Source organism: Tetrao urogallus, assembly GCF_951394365.1.
Source record: "Tetrao urogallus genome assembly, chromosome: 6".
NCBI classification, from domain to species: domain Eukaryota; kingdom Metazoa; phylum Chordata; class Aves; order Galliformes; family Phasianidae; genus Tetrao; species Tetrao urogallus.
Genome location: NC_136819.1, coordinates 55,718,949 through 55,738,710, shown reverse-complemented (window position 1 = coordinate 55,738,710; position 19,762 = coordinate 55,718,949). Strand labels below are relative to the sequence as shown.

General features: G+C 44.8%; 1 protein-coding gene across 2 annotated transcripts in view; it reads right to left on the bottom strand.

Moving 5' to 3' along the window:
- Positions 1-1,128: 1,128 nt before the first annotated feature.
- The window catches only part of SLC35F4 (solute carrier family 35 member F4), a gene marked incomplete at both ends in the record, with an annotated part of 103,254 nt that continues 84,620 nt past the window's right edge, over positions 1,129-19,762 (bottom strand). The window contains 6 exons of one of the 2 annotated variants that reach the window (XM_079536936.1): positions 1,129-1,370; positions 2,209-2,298; positions 3,461-3,653; positions 4,972-5,097; positions 10,959-11,178; positions 17,801-18,098. In XM_079536936.1, the coding sequence (XP_079393062.1) occupies positions 1,129-1,370; positions 2,209-2,298; positions 3,461-3,653; positions 4,972-5,097; positions 10,959-11,178; positions 17,801-18,098 (1,169 nt within the window). The remainder of the gene's footprint in view (positions 1,371-2,208; positions 2,299-3,460; positions 3,654-4,971; positions 5,098-10,958; positions 11,179-17,800; positions 18,099-19,762) is intronic. The other variant, XM_079536937.1, reaches the window with a different exon arrangement.

Genomic DNA, 19,762 nt, shown 5'->3' with positions numbered 1-19,762 from the left:
CAAAGCCAATGCCAAGATTCAGATTGGATAATAGGAAACGTTCTCCAGAAGAGCAGTGATGCAGTGGTACATCTGCTCAGGGAGTGCTGGGCTCACCATCCTTGTTCAAGGTTCAAGGTTCAAGGTTCAAGGACTGTGGAGATGTGGCACTGAGGGACCTTGGCAGTGGGCATGGTGGGGGGTGGGCTGGGTCAGATCCTCATCTGGAAATTTGTGTTTTTGGGGGCTGTGGGGCAGGCAGAGTGGCTTTGCTGGGAGTGGGAGGAAGGCATGGCTGCAGAAAGGCTGTGTCTGAGCAGGCACCAGGCGGGTGGGATTCTCAGTTTGTATTCCTCCAATGGATCAGCAACACGGTTGTGCAGAACAGCCCTGGATTTCACATTATTTTCCTTGCTGAATACTTAATGAGGCTCCTTGAAGGATCCAGTGCTGGGCCTGAAGACGCTGCCGTGAAGCTGCGTGCCAAAACGCACTCGTCAATGCATGCTGAAAGGAAATGCTTGTTTTCCCTGTGTGTTTGGTTTGGCAGGAGCTGGAATTCCAGTAAAACACATCTCTACAGCTCTCTGTCGGTGTAAATGAATGTATCAACCCCAAAACCGACCTGGGGTGGTGCCCATTCAGCCACAAGTGTGACTGATCCCAGAAATGCTGGGTCACAGCTCCCCTATGGTGACAGGGAAGGAAGTGGCCAGGTTGGTTTGCTTTGGCTTTTGAAAGGTTTTTCACTGTGGCGGATGAGAAGAACAATTGTTTGGCCCAATGAAATGCTCTAAGAAATGGGATCTGCCATTTCCCAAGGGTGCTGATGGTTCAGGGTGCTCCATTTCTCATGAGAAGGCTCTGGGAGGTACTGGGCTCTTGGTAAAGCTCAGCACCATTGGGTTCAGTAACACAAGAGCTAAAATGTTTGTGGGTTTTTTTTTAATTAGAAAACATTTTATTGTGGTTATTTACACCCTTTCCTTGGTAAGTGTATAAATGTAAACATTTATTATAGATCTAACTCTCTTATCTTACAACTCATACCCAGTTCAGAGTAAATGGCATTTTTAAGCATACAAGGAGTGAGGAAATTTAAGCTATATTCACAGAATATACACCTGCGTGCAGTACAGTCCACCAGCCCTAAGCTAGTGGTATAGACACTGTGCCATTGGCTCTACTTCTGCTTCTCGTGTGTACACTGGAGTCTGTGATGTCGTCGGCGTGATCCTCACTTTTCTTCTCCTTTAAGCTGTTGATGAACCTCAGGGTTATTTCGTCCCACTCTTCGGGGAGCAGCATCAGCAGGAACCCAATGCAAATGATGATGGTGGCTCCCAACCTCACCACGCTGAAGATCATTTTGTGCTTCAACAGATCCACAGCTGCGAAGGAGAAACAACAGCACCATCAAAACTGCAGCAGGAAAAAGACTGTGGCATCAGATCAGCCTGGCTTATCTCCACGACATGCATCTTAGATGGCCACGTTGTCTGCCATCCCTAAGAGTAACCAGATCTTGGACAGTGTAAAAGACTTTTCCTTGTATCTAACCTACTTTCTTGAAGCTTGAAGCCATTTCCCCTTATTCTGGTACCACAGACCCTGCTCAAGAGTCTGTCTCCTTCTTTCCTGTAGCTCTCCTTCAGATATTGAAAGGCTACCAACAGGTCATGTCCTTTTGCCACATGGATCAGGGAGGGCAGCAAACTGGAGGTGATGCCTCCAGGCCGAGCCTGCCAGCCCCACAAGCATAATAACAGCACATCTGAGCCCTTGCAGGGCTGACAATCACATCGTGCATCTCTGACCTGCATCCCCCTCTAAATAGATGTTTCTTTGGAAATGTGCCCAGGCACCTGGAGTTGCAGGGGGATGGAGGAGGAAAACAGAAGAGCAGAGACAGCAGCTACTGAAGAAGAAGGAGGATTTTGGAGTAAAGTTCCACGTGTATGGGCTGCCCTCATCAGTCACCAGCTCTGGGGCTGCTGCCTGCCTCTCTGTGCTCAGTATGGGCACAGCCACCAAGAAAAGGAAGACAAAAGAAATGGCTTTGGCTAACGAAAAATCCCACCATCACCAGGAGCACGCGTGGGAGCCAAGCGACATCGAATCCCTTCTGAAATACGTGGCAGAACATTTTGACCATTTAGACAAAAAATCTGCTTCTGCTGTCTGCATGCTGATGTGCTTATCTTCCAACCCACGAGCAAGGACTTGTACCTGCATTCCCAGGGACGCTGAGCACTGTGCCAATGGAGATCAGAATGGGGTACGTAAGCACGACGCCAACGTTAACCAGAATGTTGAAGGCTGGGGAAAACAGATAAAATAATACATGATTATGCAGAAGAGCACTAGAATGAGACTCTCCTCCTCCACTCTGACCCCAGAAACGTGATGGGAATTCTATAGTCAGAGTCATTAAGGTTGGAAAAGACCTCTAAGACCATCTAGTCCAACCATCCACCTACCAGCACCAATGCCCACTGACCACGTCCCTCAAGATAAAGGGGCACTCATGCAATTAGCCTATGAAGTCAGCTAAGCAGGCTGTCCTTAGACCACGGTCTTGCTGCAATGCTGAAGGCAGTACAAATGCTCAGTGTGGATTTATGGGATGTTTTGGGTTTTTCTTTTTAATATAAGTAGTCCTAAACAGCAGAACTCTGGGTGGTAAGTTATCAGTACTTTTTGTCCCTTTGATGCTCACGGAGAAGGTGCCATTCAGCTTAGGAATGGCAAGGGCTTTGCTCTCAGCTGTCAGACCTGCTGTGTTTTAGCATGGCTGCATTGATGGGCTGTGTACTGGCAACGACGTCCTTTTTGTTTCCCTTTAATATACTTGTAGTGGAGACAAACCTCTACAATTATGAAATAATTGAGACTTTAGCGAAGGAAAGGATGTTCTTATACCTGCAAATTAAAACACCCCTGGGCTGAATCCAACAGCTTTTCTGCCTGCCTAGAGGACAGCAATTGTAGCCCTGGAAGAAGAAGTGTTAGGGGAGAGAGGAGGGGAGGAGAAAGCTGCAGGAAATGAAACAGACAGCACCAGTCTTTGCAGACTCCCAAAAAGCTCTGCAACCTCTGCCCAGAGCCTGCAGCACCCCCAGAAATGTGTCCTGCATCAATAAGTCTCCATGTCAGTGCTGCATGCCCTGCAGAGCTTGCCAGGAGCTGCTCGGCTGTGTGCAGCCCTTTGAAATTCCATTTTTAGCAACCAATCTGGGACAGAGAAAGTGAAATATCAATAACACCGCTGTAGGAATGCAAAGATGAAAAGTGAACAATTAGTACGAGCTCTCTGTCTTTGTTCCCTTCTACTAATATTAGTGTTAAGGCCTCCAAAGGAAAGTGTTAATCATTCTTTAAGGAGTACCAGTGTGCACTGAGGTCAGATTCCATCTGGGAGAGCTTTGTACTGGGTGCAAAGGGATGGGACAGAAAAACGAGCACCTTTTTTATCACATACCTAACCAGAGGCCAGCTACTCCACACAGGAAGCCCCACGGCACAGCAGAGAAGGGTGACCAGTATTCCACCTTTGTAAAATACAGTATGATTGGGGTAACAGAGATGAAAATTAAATTGAAGAAGCCCAAGGTGGAAACAAAATGAGCAGCCTCTCCAAAATTCGCACTGCCAAGAAACATCTTGAACAAAACCTGCAAAGGAAAGAGAGGGGTTTTAGTCTCATGGCTGTTGTGGAAAGCAAAGTCCTCCTGCACAGCATCCTCCATTTCCTTGGGAATAATGGGACACAAGAACAGCCCTGACCAGGACAGGGTGTCACATCCCAAAATTCCTTCTTAGCAGAGTTGCTCTCAATGAGTTCTTATCCCAGAGTGTACACACAGCTGGGACTTCCCAGACCAAACTCCAACACCCTGCATTTGGCTTTGCTGAATCTCATTAGGCTCGCGTGGGCTCACCTTTTGAGTTGTCCAGGTCCCTCTGGGAGGCATCCCTTCCTTCTGTTCTATCAACTGCATCACTCAGCTTGGTGTCAACAGCAAACTTGCTGAGGGTGCATTTGATGCCATTGTCTGTGTTGTTGATAAAGATGTTGAAGAGCACTGGTCCCAAGACGGACCCCTGGGGGACACTGCTTGTGACCAGCCTCCACCTGGACACAGAGCCATTGACCACAGCCCTCTGGCTGTGACCTTCCAGCCAATTCTTTATCCATCTAATAGTCCAGCCTTCAAATAGTCAGCCTTCAAATCTCTCTCCCATTTAGAGATGAGGATGTAGTGTGGAACCATGTCAAAGGCCTCGCACAAGTCCATGCAGACAACATATCTTGATGTTTATTATAAAATGCCAGAAGGAGTGTAACTCAGAACCCAAACACAGAGCAGTCCATGTAAGGAGAGTTACAGGAGTAAACACAACCACCTTAGCCCAACCTACAAGGTGGGCTATTTCTAGGTCAGCCATGTCCCTCCCTTCTTCATCTCTCACCTCCAAGAGCAGCTAGTTCTTTAAAGCACGAGTCAGAGCCCTGCTGTCTCTAATATACCAGGCAAACAGGGGCTCTGAGCCTGGCACGAGAGTGGAATACACAAGAGCTCTGCACTGCAGACCAGGGACGAGACGTCTGTCCCTGCAGAAGGGACACGGTGCTATCTGCTCTCACCCTCTCCTCCCTGCTGCAAACGGCCCACTTGAAACAGTGTCAACGAATGGCAGTGGCAAGAAATGGTTAAAACATGATCCTAAACTCCTTGCAGCAGGATAACAACAGAGATTTCATCAAGGGCTCATAAAGCAAAGGCAATCTGAATATTTGGCAGCAACAGACTAATTACTCTGGTAGTAAGATTTCTGACACTGTGACATCACCTGGTCACCACACGAATGACACATGAGGGGTAAATAAACAGAAGCATTTAATTCATAGGGATCTGCTCTGTACATTCGCATTATTATCATCTAATGCTAAAAAAAAAATAGAAATATTAATAAACAGTGACGACCCACCTTATACAGTGCAGATGTAGAGGCTGATCCAACAGCATATGCTACCCCGATAATTGAATCACCCTGGAAACCATCTGCATATGCCATCATTACGATTCCTGTGATTGCCATTATTGCTGCGACTATCTGCACAGACAAAGCAAAGCAACGTGAAGCTCAGCACAGTTTCATTACACAGAAAGAGATTATCACTGCGGGGGGCTTTAATGAGTGTCACTAGCTATGTTCTCTGACTTCAGATCTTCCCAACTTCCCTTAAATAGGTGGTTATATACTGTTGGGAGAGATGTAAAACATAATGGAAGTGTATTGCACTGAGAGTGATATGGATCTATAGCATTGCAAACTGTCCTGGGAGCTACTCACATAACATCCATCATTACGTATTTTACAAGCTAAAAACCCACTTTAAAGATGTGACTCCAAGACCGAGAGATTTCTAAGATACTTTGCTATGCAAGAGGATGAATACTCATCAAAGCCACCACTTGGACCTGAAATGTAAACATTTTAATGGGAAGCCTTCCTGGAGATCAGCCCAGGAGAATAACTCTTGTGTTGGGGAACAGCTGTACATAACTGGGAGCTGTGTACATTTCCCAATGGCTGTGCCAGCTTTCTTGGACAGATGTGGCCAAATATCTTTAAGAAGCCTTTACCTTTCTGGTCAGGGTTTGTAGGGTTGGGGTTTTTTTTTGCCTCTTTTGAAAATCCAAGTCAGAGCTTCTAAGAAGCTCAAAGGAAAAAGAACAGAAATATGTATTTACACAGTATGTGAAATCCTGGGTCCTGACTCCAGGAAGCCTCATGAAGTGCCAGAGATCACTCCATGCTTTATTCTTTGAAAAACTCCTCTTTTCCTACCTGCCCTCAGCAGGTAAATAAGGTGTCTTTACCTTATTCTGCTTTCAAAGACAGTGACTATCTAACTTCCATGGACTTCAGAGGGAAATGTTTCCTCAGACCTGGGGAAAATCACAGCTTCATTTCTGAAAGATGGGTTTTTAAATGGATTTTACGAAGAATAAGTATAGCATTAAATACCTTGCCATTATAAACAGAAGACTGTACTAGAGCTTGGCACAGTCAGAAGATGCACAAATGCAGATCCCTAATGTTGGCTGTTACAGAGTCATCAGCAGTTTGTAAGGCTCAGATGCTTTTCTTTTATCAGATACCCATTAAATCACACAGTGAGGAGGACAAGGAGGGCCCTCTCCATCCATACAAACTAAAACAAAATGGTTATGCTCAACAGCTGCAGTCAGCTGCTGAGCAGCCTGCTTGGCAGGCAGGGCTTTCATAGAATCATAGAATGGCCAGGGTTGGAAGGGACCTCAAGGATCATCAACCTCCAACCATCCCGCCACATGCAGGGCCACCAACCTCCACATTTAATACCAGACCAGGCTGCCCAGGGCCCCATCCAACCTGGCCTTGAACACCTCCAGGGATGGGGCATCCACAGCCTCCTCGTCCCTGGGACAACCCCAAACCAACACCAAAAAGAGATGGGCACGGGGTTAGGAGTTCTTTCTGGAAAACTTCACTTAGCTGCACATAAGAAATAGTTACCACCAGATGAACTTGAGTTTCACGTGCATCACACACGCACACGGCCAAAGATCCCTCCATAAAACCACCTGCCCTACTGCAGAGCAGTCTGACTTTCGGATCTCACAAAGGTTCACCAAGAGTCCTAGAAACCAACTGATACTTGTACTGAGCAGATGTGAGGCAACAAACACAAAACCCTCATAAAACAACTTCAACGGCACCACTCAGAAGAGCAAACCATGTCTCAGGGGACACACAAGGTGAGGACACGTGTAAATGTGCCCATGTATGGGAGATTACTGAGAATATCAATAATCAACTCCCACGGTGAAGCCAAATCTCTGAGACCTCAGTTAAAATTTTAGCACTCCTAAATCCCAATGGCTGGAAGGGACCTTTTTAAAGCCCATTGAGTCTCAGTCTCTGTCATGGGCAGACACCTCCCACCAGCTCAAGCTGCCCAGAGCCCCATCCAGGCTGGCCTTGGGCACTTCCAGGGATGGGGCACCCACATTTTCTCTATGCCAGCATCTCATCACCTCGTAGAGAAGAATTTCTTCCTTATATCTAATCTAAATCTCACCTCTATTAGTTTGAAGTCGTTACTCCTTCTCCTGTCACTGCACTCACTGACAAATTATGTAATATTTGTCTAATACTGCTATTCCTCCTTATGGTTTATCCTAGCATACCAATACCATAGCATCCAGCCTTGAAGCAGTGCAGAATCATACTCAGTGCTTCTCTGAAATCAGAATGACATGTCCTGTGATTCTGCAGAGCTCCCCTTGCCCTGCTTACTGCACATCTGGTTTCATCTTGGACTGCACCACACATCCTACCTCATGCATAAATTCAGATGCAGCATTTCAGCTGTCAGCTGAATCCTTCAGCCACAGTATCCCAGGCAGTATCTCCCATAAGACAAAACAGGGGAATCTGATGCAGTTATCCCCTTCTCTGGATGGAAAGAACCAAGATTAAACCAACACTCTGACCCAGTAAGTGAAGCCTTTCGTGGTTCTGGTGACCAGTAGATCCATCATCCCCACAGAAAGGAACTTCCTTGTTGGGAAAATCATCTTCCCAGCCTGACTACATTTAATTCTGAGAGGCAGTGTCCTAATTTAATCAACAATTTAGAAAGCCAAGCACCTTCTCCCCTGAAACAACCACAGCAATGGACAGACATGGGGCATCATCTCGTAAGACTTCAGAAACACATGACCTGATACGGGAAAACAGAGAGAACATTATTTCAACTTCATGTACAAAGCCTTTCCTGCAAATCACACACCACTGCATTAGCACAGCTGACCTTGTGTGTTTGCTTTAGAAACCTGAGCACACATCCTGCAGACAAGCAGCAGCAAGGCCACGGCCAGGCAAGGCTGACAGCTGACAGCTCGTTAAACAAGGCTTTTAATTAATGGAAGAGTGGAATAACTTTCTTTCAGATCTTTATGGATAAGGAATGAAATAAGCTTGCCTTTTTCCTTTTCCTGGAAGACAGCTAGGCCAACTAACAGTTAGGAACAATTGCTTTTCTGTGTGCAGCAGATGGCAAAATGGGGTGCTGCAGTAAGGAAATCTGTGTTTGCACTCTAGCCAACCTTTTTTGGGTGGGGGAAAAATGCCCCCACAGCACTCTGCACCTACCCAATAAGCATCACTTCAGCTGCCAACTTCACAGAAGAAACACAACCATGGGCTCAAACTTGGGAATGTTTAACATGTGGCTACATCTAAGCATCATAAACCCACAGAACTCTCCAAAGATGAGAAGTCATTCACACATCTGTGCTTGCTCTGAGCCACAGCTGCCCAGCCTTCCACAAATCCCTGTGTAACATGGACACAGGGTGCATCTTACTAATCTGCAAGGCATTCATAAGTGTCCAAGCAAACCAGGTTATGGCGTAGTAGGGTCTGTGTGATGTTCCTTGTGCAGATACTCACTGTGGCTAAGGGTCTGCCTCCACTGAAACTCTGAATCCTTGCTCTTAAGTAAACAGATACACATTCATTGCTGTGTATATCAGTTTCATATAAATATTCTTTCTCCAGTGTGTGTTTTATCATAGAATCATAGAATGGCCTGGGTTGCAAAGGAGCACAATGCTCATCTCATCCAGTTCCAACCCCCTGCTGTGTGCAGGTCGCCAACCAGCAGCCCAGGCTGCCCAGAGCCACATCCAGCCTGGCCTTGAATGCCTGCAGGGATGGGGCATCCACAGCCTCCTTGGGTAATCTGTTCCATGCGTCATCACCCTCTGTATGATAAATTTCTTCCTAATATCTAACTTAAACCTCCCCTCAGTTTTACTCTCTCTGGTTACCCCAAGCTCCTTCAGCATCACTGCAAAGCACACACTGCAAGTAACTCAAATGCCAGAGCACTATGTGGAGCCTTCCTGCAGCTATTTGATGCTTCCCCACCCAAATCTATGTCACACCGTATGGGCAGCCATCACACCATGCCTGTCCTTATGCCAGCCCACCTGAAATCCTGCCTGCAGCTGCATTCCACCCCGATGCACTGCAGATATGCCCCACAGCTCCCAGGCTCTGACAGAACAAGTAGCTGAGCTCTGAAATGCTGTCTGGGCTCCAGGCTGCTGTGTGCTTCTACATGGGGGATGCAATTACCCTTTTTATTTCCATCCCCTTCATGTCCAAATAGCCAAATCATGCCTGCTGTCTGAGATGCATTCATAATACCAAAGGCTGAGTCCACGCTGCTTTGCTGTGTTTTAGTTCTCATACACTCTCCTGCGTGGTTATTAACATCATTAAGTGTTACTCTGGCAGGAGGGCTGCTGGAAAACGCTGCTAATTACCCTTCCAGCACAGTGCATGCAGAATCTGCCACTTAGCAGCAAAAGCAGCTTCTTTCATGTGCAGGATTTTCTGCTGGCTTCCTCTGCCAGCTCTTTCTTGTACAAACCTCATGGTGTTTACAGCATTAATACTAATGCATATTTATAAAGACTTTGTATCAGTGAAAAACAGCTAATAACTGAGAACAGCTTTAGTATTTTTTACCTGCTTTCTTTAAGAAAGTGGGCTACAGAAATGCAGTAATTGTGTTTGCTTTTCTAGAAAGAGGTTGCTTTTAGAGAAAAAAAAATAGCTTAGAGAGTCCCAAATTTCCTATTTTTTTTTCCCCAGCTGGGCTCAGTATCACCTTACACAAGTGAGGAATAACAGCAGGAAGCTGAGATGATCAAGGGACCGAGGGGGGAAAACAGCCTCAGAAGTCACCGCTCCTGTTAATTGCTGTGCAGGAGAACTGAGGATTTCAAACCCTGCTTCTGTGAGCCAGCCATCAGCATGATGGGGGGTATGGCATGCTCAGATATCTGAGTTTTTACATTTTTAATTATATATGAAATAGATACACAGGTGTCTGGCCTTAGCACTGCAAGGTGAGGTGTCCATGCCTTTACCTTCATGGCACGGACCCTTTGCTGAACTCATCCAGCAACAATTCCTACCCAAAGGAGATGTTCTCATGGGACAACATATGGCTGACAATGCTCCATGTCATTACAGGCTGCCAAGCCAGTCCTGTCCCTCCAGGAAACCCCAGAACTGTTTTACTTTACACTTTTTCTGTCCCCAAAACCCAAGCACAGTGATTGGGCAATGTGCTGCTGTCTGCTCCAAATGCCTGTGCATTAGGGTGCCTTCTCCTTTCACTTCTGAACCAATTCTATCACACTGCTAATTAAAAGCAAGCTCTTGTCTTCATCATTTTTTATAGAAGCGGCCCACTTGGATAAGCATCCTGATCCTTCAAGCTTTCCATGGCACTTCTACTCTATTGACCCTCCTGATCACAGAACTTCCATTCTATTGACTCTCCTGGTCCTAGGCACCAGCCTGGCCCCACACAGTCACTGGTGGGGCTCAAGGTCCAGAAGGATCACACCCACTGAGACCACGAGGTCTTGGACCACCACTTCAATGGGAGAATCTGCACAAGTAGAAACAGGGAAGACTTGGCTGCTCCTTAGCCAAGCTATAGAACACAACTATTCAAACTGCTGCATATCAGGAGATCTCAGATGTGGTGGTGGTTTATGCATGTGTACGTGTGGAATAAGCATATATGTTACATATTGAATACTGCTGCCTGCTCAAACAAGGAATAAAATTGCTTTGGTTAGAACCTAAGCATTTCTCAAAGGTTTAAAATAAAATTAACTGACTGTACTTAGCCCCGTAACCCGACTGAGTCTGACAGCTCTGACTGATCTTCAGGCTCACATTTGGACCACAAAGCTCAATGAGAATGGTTTCATGGTACATGCATACCATAATATGGTGTACACATACCATATTGCAGCAGGACTATGGTAGTGCAATAGCTTATGGTTTGAGGAAAGGGTGAAAATAAGAGAGATGAAAATCAGGCATGCCATTACCCTTGCTCCCATGAACCTGTCTTTCAGCACAATCCAAGAAAGCAAGAAGACAAAAGCTTTGTTACAACAGAACAGAGCAGAGACGTCTGTGGCTGTCAGCTTCTTTAAAGCCAGTAAATACAAGTAGTTAGTCAAAGTCCACAGAATAGAAAAGGGAGCAGTCCTTTTAAGAAAGAGTTTCAGCGTCAGACCATCTTCACCAAAAATCCGACTGCATTCCCTAAGAAAAGAAAAGAGAGTTTAAAGCTCAGCTAGGGTTCTGCTTAGCATTCACTCCAGCACGGCAAACATTCATTAGACTTTTATCACACACAATTAAGTGCTTTTCTTAACTACTCTGCATGCCCGTAAGAAAGTGTTGTTTAATTCACAGAGAGAAAATAACCAATATTTTTCTCAAAACAGCAGTTTCACAAATAGAAAAGAAGTAGCTTACCTGGAATAATCACAGTCTATGCAACAATAATCCCAGAGGTGCACACGTAAATGAAGGTCATCTATAAAACACTGACAGCTCTCAGCTTCTGCCTTCAAGGCCATGAAAAGGGTGATTATAACTGCAGTCTTTCTCTGTAGCTTGACAACTGTCCTCTTGCTTTGCTCTGATACCTCTTTTTATTTCTATTGAAATATATTCTAGTGTATGGCCAAGAGAGCTTTAGGGACTGCCTGAAAGATACCCACTGGCATGTGAAGCTGAGCCGATGAAACAAGAGAAGAGGAAAGGGCAGGGTATATAACAGGTGTATTTTACAACAGAGTGAAAAGTGTGAATGCAACACGAAACTAAAACGCCAACGGAGCAAACCGAGGTGCCACCAAACTGCAACACATCGTTACATGACAACACTAAGGGACTATGACCAAAATTCACCCAGGTCTTGGGTCCCCAGAGCTTTCATAGCTTTGGATAATTCCTAAAATACCAATTACCTGGAATAGCTAGAAACTTCAAAGACTGCATTGCAAAATAAATCAAGTAAAAACTTAGGTTTTCTGTACTTTATTGGGGTGTGGTAGTGGGAATAATAATCTTGGCTTAATTTCCATTTAAAGAGTTGTGTTGGGGTCTCCTTGCCCACTGCTATTAACTCTGGGGAAATCTGATGTTAAAAAGGTTTCCTGTTTTTTACTATTGTGAACAGAAACCACCATTCTCCATTAGAAGAAAGGAGAGTAATTACATCTATGTAATATATAGGATAACCTATGCTTTATTTCATAGCTATCAATTCCCTCTGCTACTAAGATGAGCTGGGGTAGGGTACAAAGCAGTCATTTTTGGCAATAACACCAAAACTGGGATGTGCACCGAGCTGATGATGCTCAGGCTGGCAGATCTGCCAATCCTCTCCTTCAGTCTGGAAGAGCTGAATGCTCTCAGAAGTCAGCCCGTTTCTATGGAACATTACACATGGAAAGAGAACAGCTCGTGTTGTGTATCACTTATCTCTTGCTTTGTACCTCATTTATCTGAGGTAAACTGAGGCAAACAAATAAATGTTTCAGTTTGAATGCAGGCTGTTGTACCACTGCTTTCAACAGGAGTTAAAAGTGATGAATTTCCTTGTCTGGAAACGGCCCTGCTGGCAGCAGAAACTTGACTACTTGTTGGCCTGCAGATACAGCAGCTGACACTTAAGAGATATTTTTCTCCCTGTGAGACACAGTGGATGCAGAGACGATGCTAAGCTCAGACTGTGTCTCACTTCAGACAGGTGTTGCTGACCTGGATGCACCAAACCTGTGTTAGCATTACGAGATGCCAGAGCTGGTATGCCCTGTCTTGTCAAAAACAGATCTGAAACTGTGAACTATAGACCTGCATGGATCCTGACGTTCAAACCAGTGGGAATTCTGCTGTCCACTGAGGTGCACAATTGGATTGTTACATGATTCTAAATCCAACCCGTCTCAGATGCTGTCAGAGTCTGTCTTAGAGGGAACAAGCTTGTGCTATATTAAAATGAGAGAGATTTGTGCTTGGGCTGCTCAAAATAATGCAGGGCACGATTAACTATCCCAGTGCTATGCCAATAGCATACAAACAGCAAAATCATCCAAGTGCATCACCGTGTCTGCAAGGCAGCAGGAAAAACTCTCTTCAAATGTGCCATGGAAAATCATGTCCCCATCACCCCTGTGCCCAGCAAGGCAAGGCACTGAGAGCAGGCAGGTAAAATGGAGCAGCAGCACAGCTGGAGAACAGCTGGACCTGAGAGATGCAGGAGACGTTGGGAATACACTCAGCATTTTTGCCCATCTATCCACAAGGAGAGGAGGGGGTTTCTGAAGCCAAAAAGGGGAAATGGCAGAATCACAGAATGGTTTGGGTTGGAAGGGACCTTTAAGATGATTCAGTTCCAGCCCCTTGCTAGAGGCAGGGATACCTCCCTCTAGAGCAGGTAGCTCACAGCCCCATCCTGCCTGGCCTTGAAAAAAGAATGGATCAGGCTTTGTTGTCCTATAGATCTACAGGATGTTTGCACCCAGACAAACACAGAGCAGAGTTAGGTCCAAAGTGCCCCAGCTAGGAGTTCCTGGAAGGAAGAAGCCTCAGAAAGATTTCTGTTGTTCTGGGATGGGCTCTATGGGCTGCCCAAAGTCTGGGAGGGACCACCAAAGACATCACTTATCTCTGAGTTCCCAGAAACAGTGGGAGGGATTGCAGACAGGTTCACAACTAGCAAAAGAAATCTGAAAATTCAGCTTCACGTGCCCCAGGCAATGGACTGCTTAAGTACATGGAAGAGCCCTCATCACACACAGAAGGAAACAAGGACCAGGCAAAACAGAGGCCAGTGCTTCATCGTCTCTCAGTTAAAAAAAGAAAAGAAGAAGAAAAAAAAATGTGACAGGGTTGTGCTGAGCAAGAGAGAGACCTGCTGAATTCACTTCTGTGCCTAGGAGAACTCCGTGTTCCTGGTGAATAATGCTCAGTGAGTGAGGAGCTAGGAAGAATGCCTTCTCTTTCCAGCCATATCTAGAGTAATTGCCTCGGGCTCTGTGAGGGCTGGTTGCTCTGTGGTTAACTCAGCCTCTTTGGCATGCAACTAAAATTAAACCTGCAGAAGCAATCAGGACATGACAGTTTTAAAACCCTGTGCTCAGGGGAGAGGATCCATGGATCCACTCCGATACAGATATCTGTAGGCTGTTGACTTGCAGACAGAGACGTATCTAAGGGCAGCTGACCCTGAACCTACGATATAAACTATTTCCAAATGCACAAGAAGTCTATTTAAAACCTGCCCTCTAACACAAACAGCTCTTTTTATTTGCAGGTAGCCCTCAGCTCTGGGCAGTGTGCCACACTCTCAGGAACTGCAGCACCTCAGGCAGTCGTGGAGCTTTACTTCTGGGTCGCACTACACAGACTGCATCCCTCTCAGTTATTTGGATGCCAGAATTCTGATTCCCTGCAGAAGAATAGGTTTGCTCACCCTTGACAGGCAGCAGCTGCTGGAGCATAATTCAGCAGCTGGTTTTAAACCAGCTTACAGAAAACAGCTAACAGACACTACCTGGAGTAACATGAATATGAGGACTAGTGCTCACATCTTGTCCTTTTTGCTACACAACCAACTCTTCACAACATGTTCATCTTTCCTTAGGCTCACCTACCAACACTATTCCTACCCCGTGCCCTAAGGCTGCAGAGCACCTGCTGCTGTAGCATGGGAGTATTCTGGCAGAAAGCTGCTGAACACTACAGTGCAAGCTCCTTGAGGAGCCAAGACAGCAGACAGGGAGGCAAAATTTTTTTGACATTGGAAACACAGAATTATAGAACAGTTTGAGTTGGAAAGGACCCTTAAAAGCTATCTGGTCTGACTCCCTGCAATGAACAGGGACACCCACAGCTCCACCAGATGCTCAGAGCCCATCCCCTGACCTTGGCTGTCTGCAGGGATGGAGCATCCCCCACTTCTCTGGCAATAACTGTGCCAGTGCCTCACCACCCTTACCATAAAAAGCTTTTTTTCTTATACCCAGTCTAATTCTCTCCTCTTTTAGTTAGAAATCATTTTTCCTCGCCCTACCACAACAGACCCTACTAAAGAGTCTGACAGGTTAGTAGTTCCCTTCCACCTAACCCAAGCCATAAGTCTAACAGGATCCTAGGCCACATCTGCTATCAGCAGGGTTGGATTTCCTTTTGCAGAGCTTACCAAGCTTTGGAACATTTTGTTCATGGCTATTGCAAGGACTCTCATATTTCAAGGTCTTTATCATGAGGAACTGCTGTCTGCAGTACCAGGAAGGCACAAAGAGCTGTGCCTTCCACCTTGAGACAACTGAGATACTTTAGTGAAATCCAGTGGGGAGGTAATAACTCTGAGTTAGTTTCTGAGACCACAAAATTTAATCTCTAAGGTAAAGTGTGAAAGGTAAGAAATACACAATTGACAGTCTTAAGAAAGCCAAAGTAAAGTTGAAGACTGAGACTTTTATCCTTCCAGGTGGAATTTATTTTTTTTTAAGAGATAAAAAGCAACAGTGGCTCTACACAGCTTTACCAGCCTGGGGCAGCTCTCTGCCAGTCACTGGCATCATCATTGGTCTCTGCCAAGATATCATCAACACTGTTTGTTCTGATCCACTGGGACTGTCTGTGGGACAGAATGTCATTTGTCTTCAAAGCCTGTAGTGAGGGACTACATCCTCCAGAAATACAATCTCCTCTGGATCTGAGGCAGGCCTGGCACCGTTATACAACAGGCTTTACTGAACAAGAATTACTCCACAGAAATAAAAACATCAAATGAAGCAATAAGAAACCTTAGAAAATGCAATTTGAAAAAAATAATAACAAGGACCGTATCAAAAACACAAAACAAGCTGTTAACCAAGCAGTTGACCAGCCTGGAAATTAACCCTGCTGTGAGAAGGAGGCTGGATCACACGACCTCCAAAGATCCCTTCCAAATTTCTGTAACTCTGAATTTAAAAACTCCAGATGATGTTTTTCAGTTCTTTAAGTCATCAGAAAACCAAGCACTCATCCTGGAGAGAGTGCCATAGCCAAATCCCAGCACAAAGAGCTTGTCCAGCTGTAATGCAGCACAGACCAAGCAGGCTGGTGCCCATGACAGTCAGTACTTGCCAGCAGTCACTTCTCCCTGTGATCTGAATTCTCAATACATCTGGACTAGGAAATGCTCTGGAACGTGCCCTTCCATCAGCTCTAGCACCAGAGTCCTCCTTGCATACTTCACAAATGCAGCTTCACATCCACGTGCAGAAGATCCTCTGGGCAGGTACACATGTCCTCACACCTGGCTGAACTTCATCAACAGCTGGGGAAATGTACCTACTGTTAAAGCATGCTCTTATTACTCACTGCCACAAATGTTTTGCTCAAAACTTGGCTCTGGTGGATGCCAATCAACTAAATGCAGAGGCTCTATCTGTGGAGATTTAATCCCACCTTCTCCCTTATTTGCACTGCATTTGTTATTACTTCACCCCATACGCAGAAGCCAAGCTGATGCTGTTAATGTTCTCACCAATACTCCAGAAAGAATCTGAATGAAGGCATCGTTAACATACAAAGCACTGGGTTTTCAGAGAAGCACTTAATTAAGTGCAACCATTCAATTTCAGTCACGCTGATTTGACAGAAATGATAAATTTAGGGCCAAATTATATCTCAGATCCTGGAAAAAGCAGCCAAGGGAAAACTCTGGCCCTGCTACATTCCAGCCCTGATGGTCACAAATTGAATTCCTCATGTTCTTGGTGACAGCTGTGCTGAGCCCTCCATCAGAGGGAACAAGGTGTGGGCCACACATTGTAGATATCTGGCAGAACAGATCACTCTGCAGCAGTCAGTAATACTGTATTCAAAGCAGCTCTACAGTGGAGTAACAGAATAAAGTCCCAACTCAAAACTACCCTGTGAATACCCTCCCTTCACAGACAAGGTCTGTTATATTGTGACAAGCTGAATTTACCTCTATCCTTTAGAACAGCTTCTACTTCACTGTTGGATGAGTAGAATAATGGAAGTGGAAGAGGAATAGTCAAATTAATTGCCCCAGGAAGAAGCAGCAATTCCAAGCCCTAAGACATGGCTTTAAGTACCAGCCAGGGTGGAACTGAGCCAGTCTGGTCCTTCCGCAGTCTTGGTGGTTGGACTGGATGACTTCTTTGGATCCCTCCTCTGATCTTGAACTCCTGTGCTTTCAGACTAGCTACTAAAAAGGAATGGGAATTTCTATTCAGAGCTTTACAGAAGGGCAAAACCTTCTGTAAACATCCTCTCCCCAGCATGACAGCCACTCAGCTATGCCAACTTGCTCCTCAGAGTTACAGGCAGAGGAGAGCCAAGAGCCCACCCCATGCAAAAGAGCAGAGAAGGCTCCAGAGGTGTTCATCCTCCTGGCTGTGATCCAGCAGGAGGGGGAGGAAAAGACAATTTTCAAGCTGCAAACCAGCAAGCCATCTCCTTACCCTGAAAACATCTTTTATTCTCTACAGCTATGAGTCGTTTTGATTGCACCTTATACTAGCATTCTGTCAGGAGAGATTAATCGTCAATGGAAAACTGATCCAGGCAAGAACACAAATTATACAGATCTTAGATAACAGCAAGATTATAAGCAAATAATTGACCTTTTCAACTCAGTGAAAATATAACCCTCTAACAATCAATTATCCATTTATTCAAGCATATGTCACTCATCTGCTAGCCTTTTAAAAATTATTTTTGAACGTGATTTTCTGCAGCATGATCTTCATTCTGTCTTCTGACACCCTGGGTCAAACTGAGAAGTGCAGTGATTTCAGTCCTCAGAGATCAGGCTGCTTAAAAGTGATATTGCCACGATAAAACCTACCTGAATTTCTTGATTGGAGACTGCTTCTCTTGTGCAGTTGCAAGATGCCCAGAATAATAAATGGGAAATACCATAATGTTCCAGTTTGTTGAGAACCAAGTCATGAAAAAAGGACAGTCAAATGTCTCATAGGTGATTTTGACAAACTGCGTTGTCCCAACCCAGGAGGAAGAGACGGACAAAATGATCAGAAATCTCCAAATGAGCTTAAGAAACGTGGATGTGCAAGACTGGCACCGTGTCTGTCCCTCAGCTTCTTGGCTGCTGCTCTCCGTGTGCGCTTGCGTTCCCTCTTCTCCTGGATAAAAATAATACAGAAAAAAAAAGAAGAGTTGCACACATCATTAATGCATTCTAAACAATTCTTAGCAAAATCTCGCTTCGTGATCCAGCCACAAACCACGCCGTGCCTTTTCTCATTTCATTCCCGCATGTCCCACAAACACCAAAATCCCGCTCAGAAATACTTCAACAATACTATCTTCAAGAGAATAGGAACAAAAGATAAACACAATAGAGGCCGGAGGTAACAGCATCGTGGTTAAGCTGTCTGCTTTATCAGCCCTTCTTCCCTTCTGTCAGCCAAACCTCCAGAACACAGCTACATCTCTTGGAACCAGCTACATTATAAAGTCAATGACTCTGCATGTTTGCAGCATAAAAGCTATCCGACCCTATACATCTGGAGCCAGAAAATGGCTCTTATTATTGAATATTTTAACTCAAAAATCACTGTTTTATTTGAAAGGTGAGGAATAAACAGTCTGGTGGTTTGATGTTTCAAGGCAGAGACAGGGATTATTTGTCAAGTTTCTGTATTTACACTTTTGAAGTCAAAAAAGGAAACTGAACAAAACTGAAGCTTGGCATGCCTGAAAATAAACCTCTAAAGATAAGCAAGAGGGAATCAGAAAGTTGCCGTGTTTCATTTTCGTACAGTACTTTTCAGACCTAATCTATAAATCACTGGAACCAGCACTGCGGAGCACCAAATCCCACTGACTGATGACTGGCTCTCCAGATTTACTGATGCAGCCCATGAACCCAATTGTGATTGCACAGATCCCAGCTGAAAACAACGGATCCGACTGCAGCAGCAGCTCTCTGCCTTCATTTATGCCCATGAGCTCATGCAGCACCAATGAGCTCTGATATTTACCACGTTAGAACATATCACGTAGTTTGACACAAGGAACAGGAGTTCCTTCTGAAAACCATGACCTGCAGCTGTTCTCCACTGTTAGTAGCTGCATCGATGCAATGTGATATAGTGTAAGAAACTACAAAGCTGCTGATGCTAAGGGGAATTACAGATCTACTGCAGTGAGAGCACCCACACGCTTTTCTATGTTCAACCTAAACTCAGTTCTGACTTTCCTTCTTTACCACTGTTTCTGCTACAGCCATAAGGAAATGTAAAAGTGAGGTTTTGAGTTATTAAATTAGACCGACATTCTAAAACTGACTCATTGTAACAGAGAGAGTAAAATTTGCAGTCAAGAATTTACATAACTGGGACATGACGCTTTTTGTAATTGTGTGGTGCATTTTTTCCCCTTAAAAATAACACGTATTTAGCTGCTCCACTGTTTAGTGATGAATCAAGAACTTAAACAAAATTAAAGGCTGATTTAAAACATACAGATGATAATCAGACAGAACTCTGAATAGAAAAGCACCATCATAGCATTATCTTCAGCTACTGAGAGAATACAGATCTTTTGATAGCACTAATAATGACTGTTATCTTCTATTAAAAAGTAAATTACAGTTTATTTGCAAGTTAAAATGGTTTAGAAAGAATATATTTCATAACATCCTCTTAGGGGTTTTCCTGCTAAGCAAAACTACCATGCAATTAGTCCTTCTTCAGCTAGCAGTGAAAGCAATCACACAATGATGGAACACTAAAGCACCTTTACCTACACATTACATTTTCCAATTACCAAATAACACTGTAAT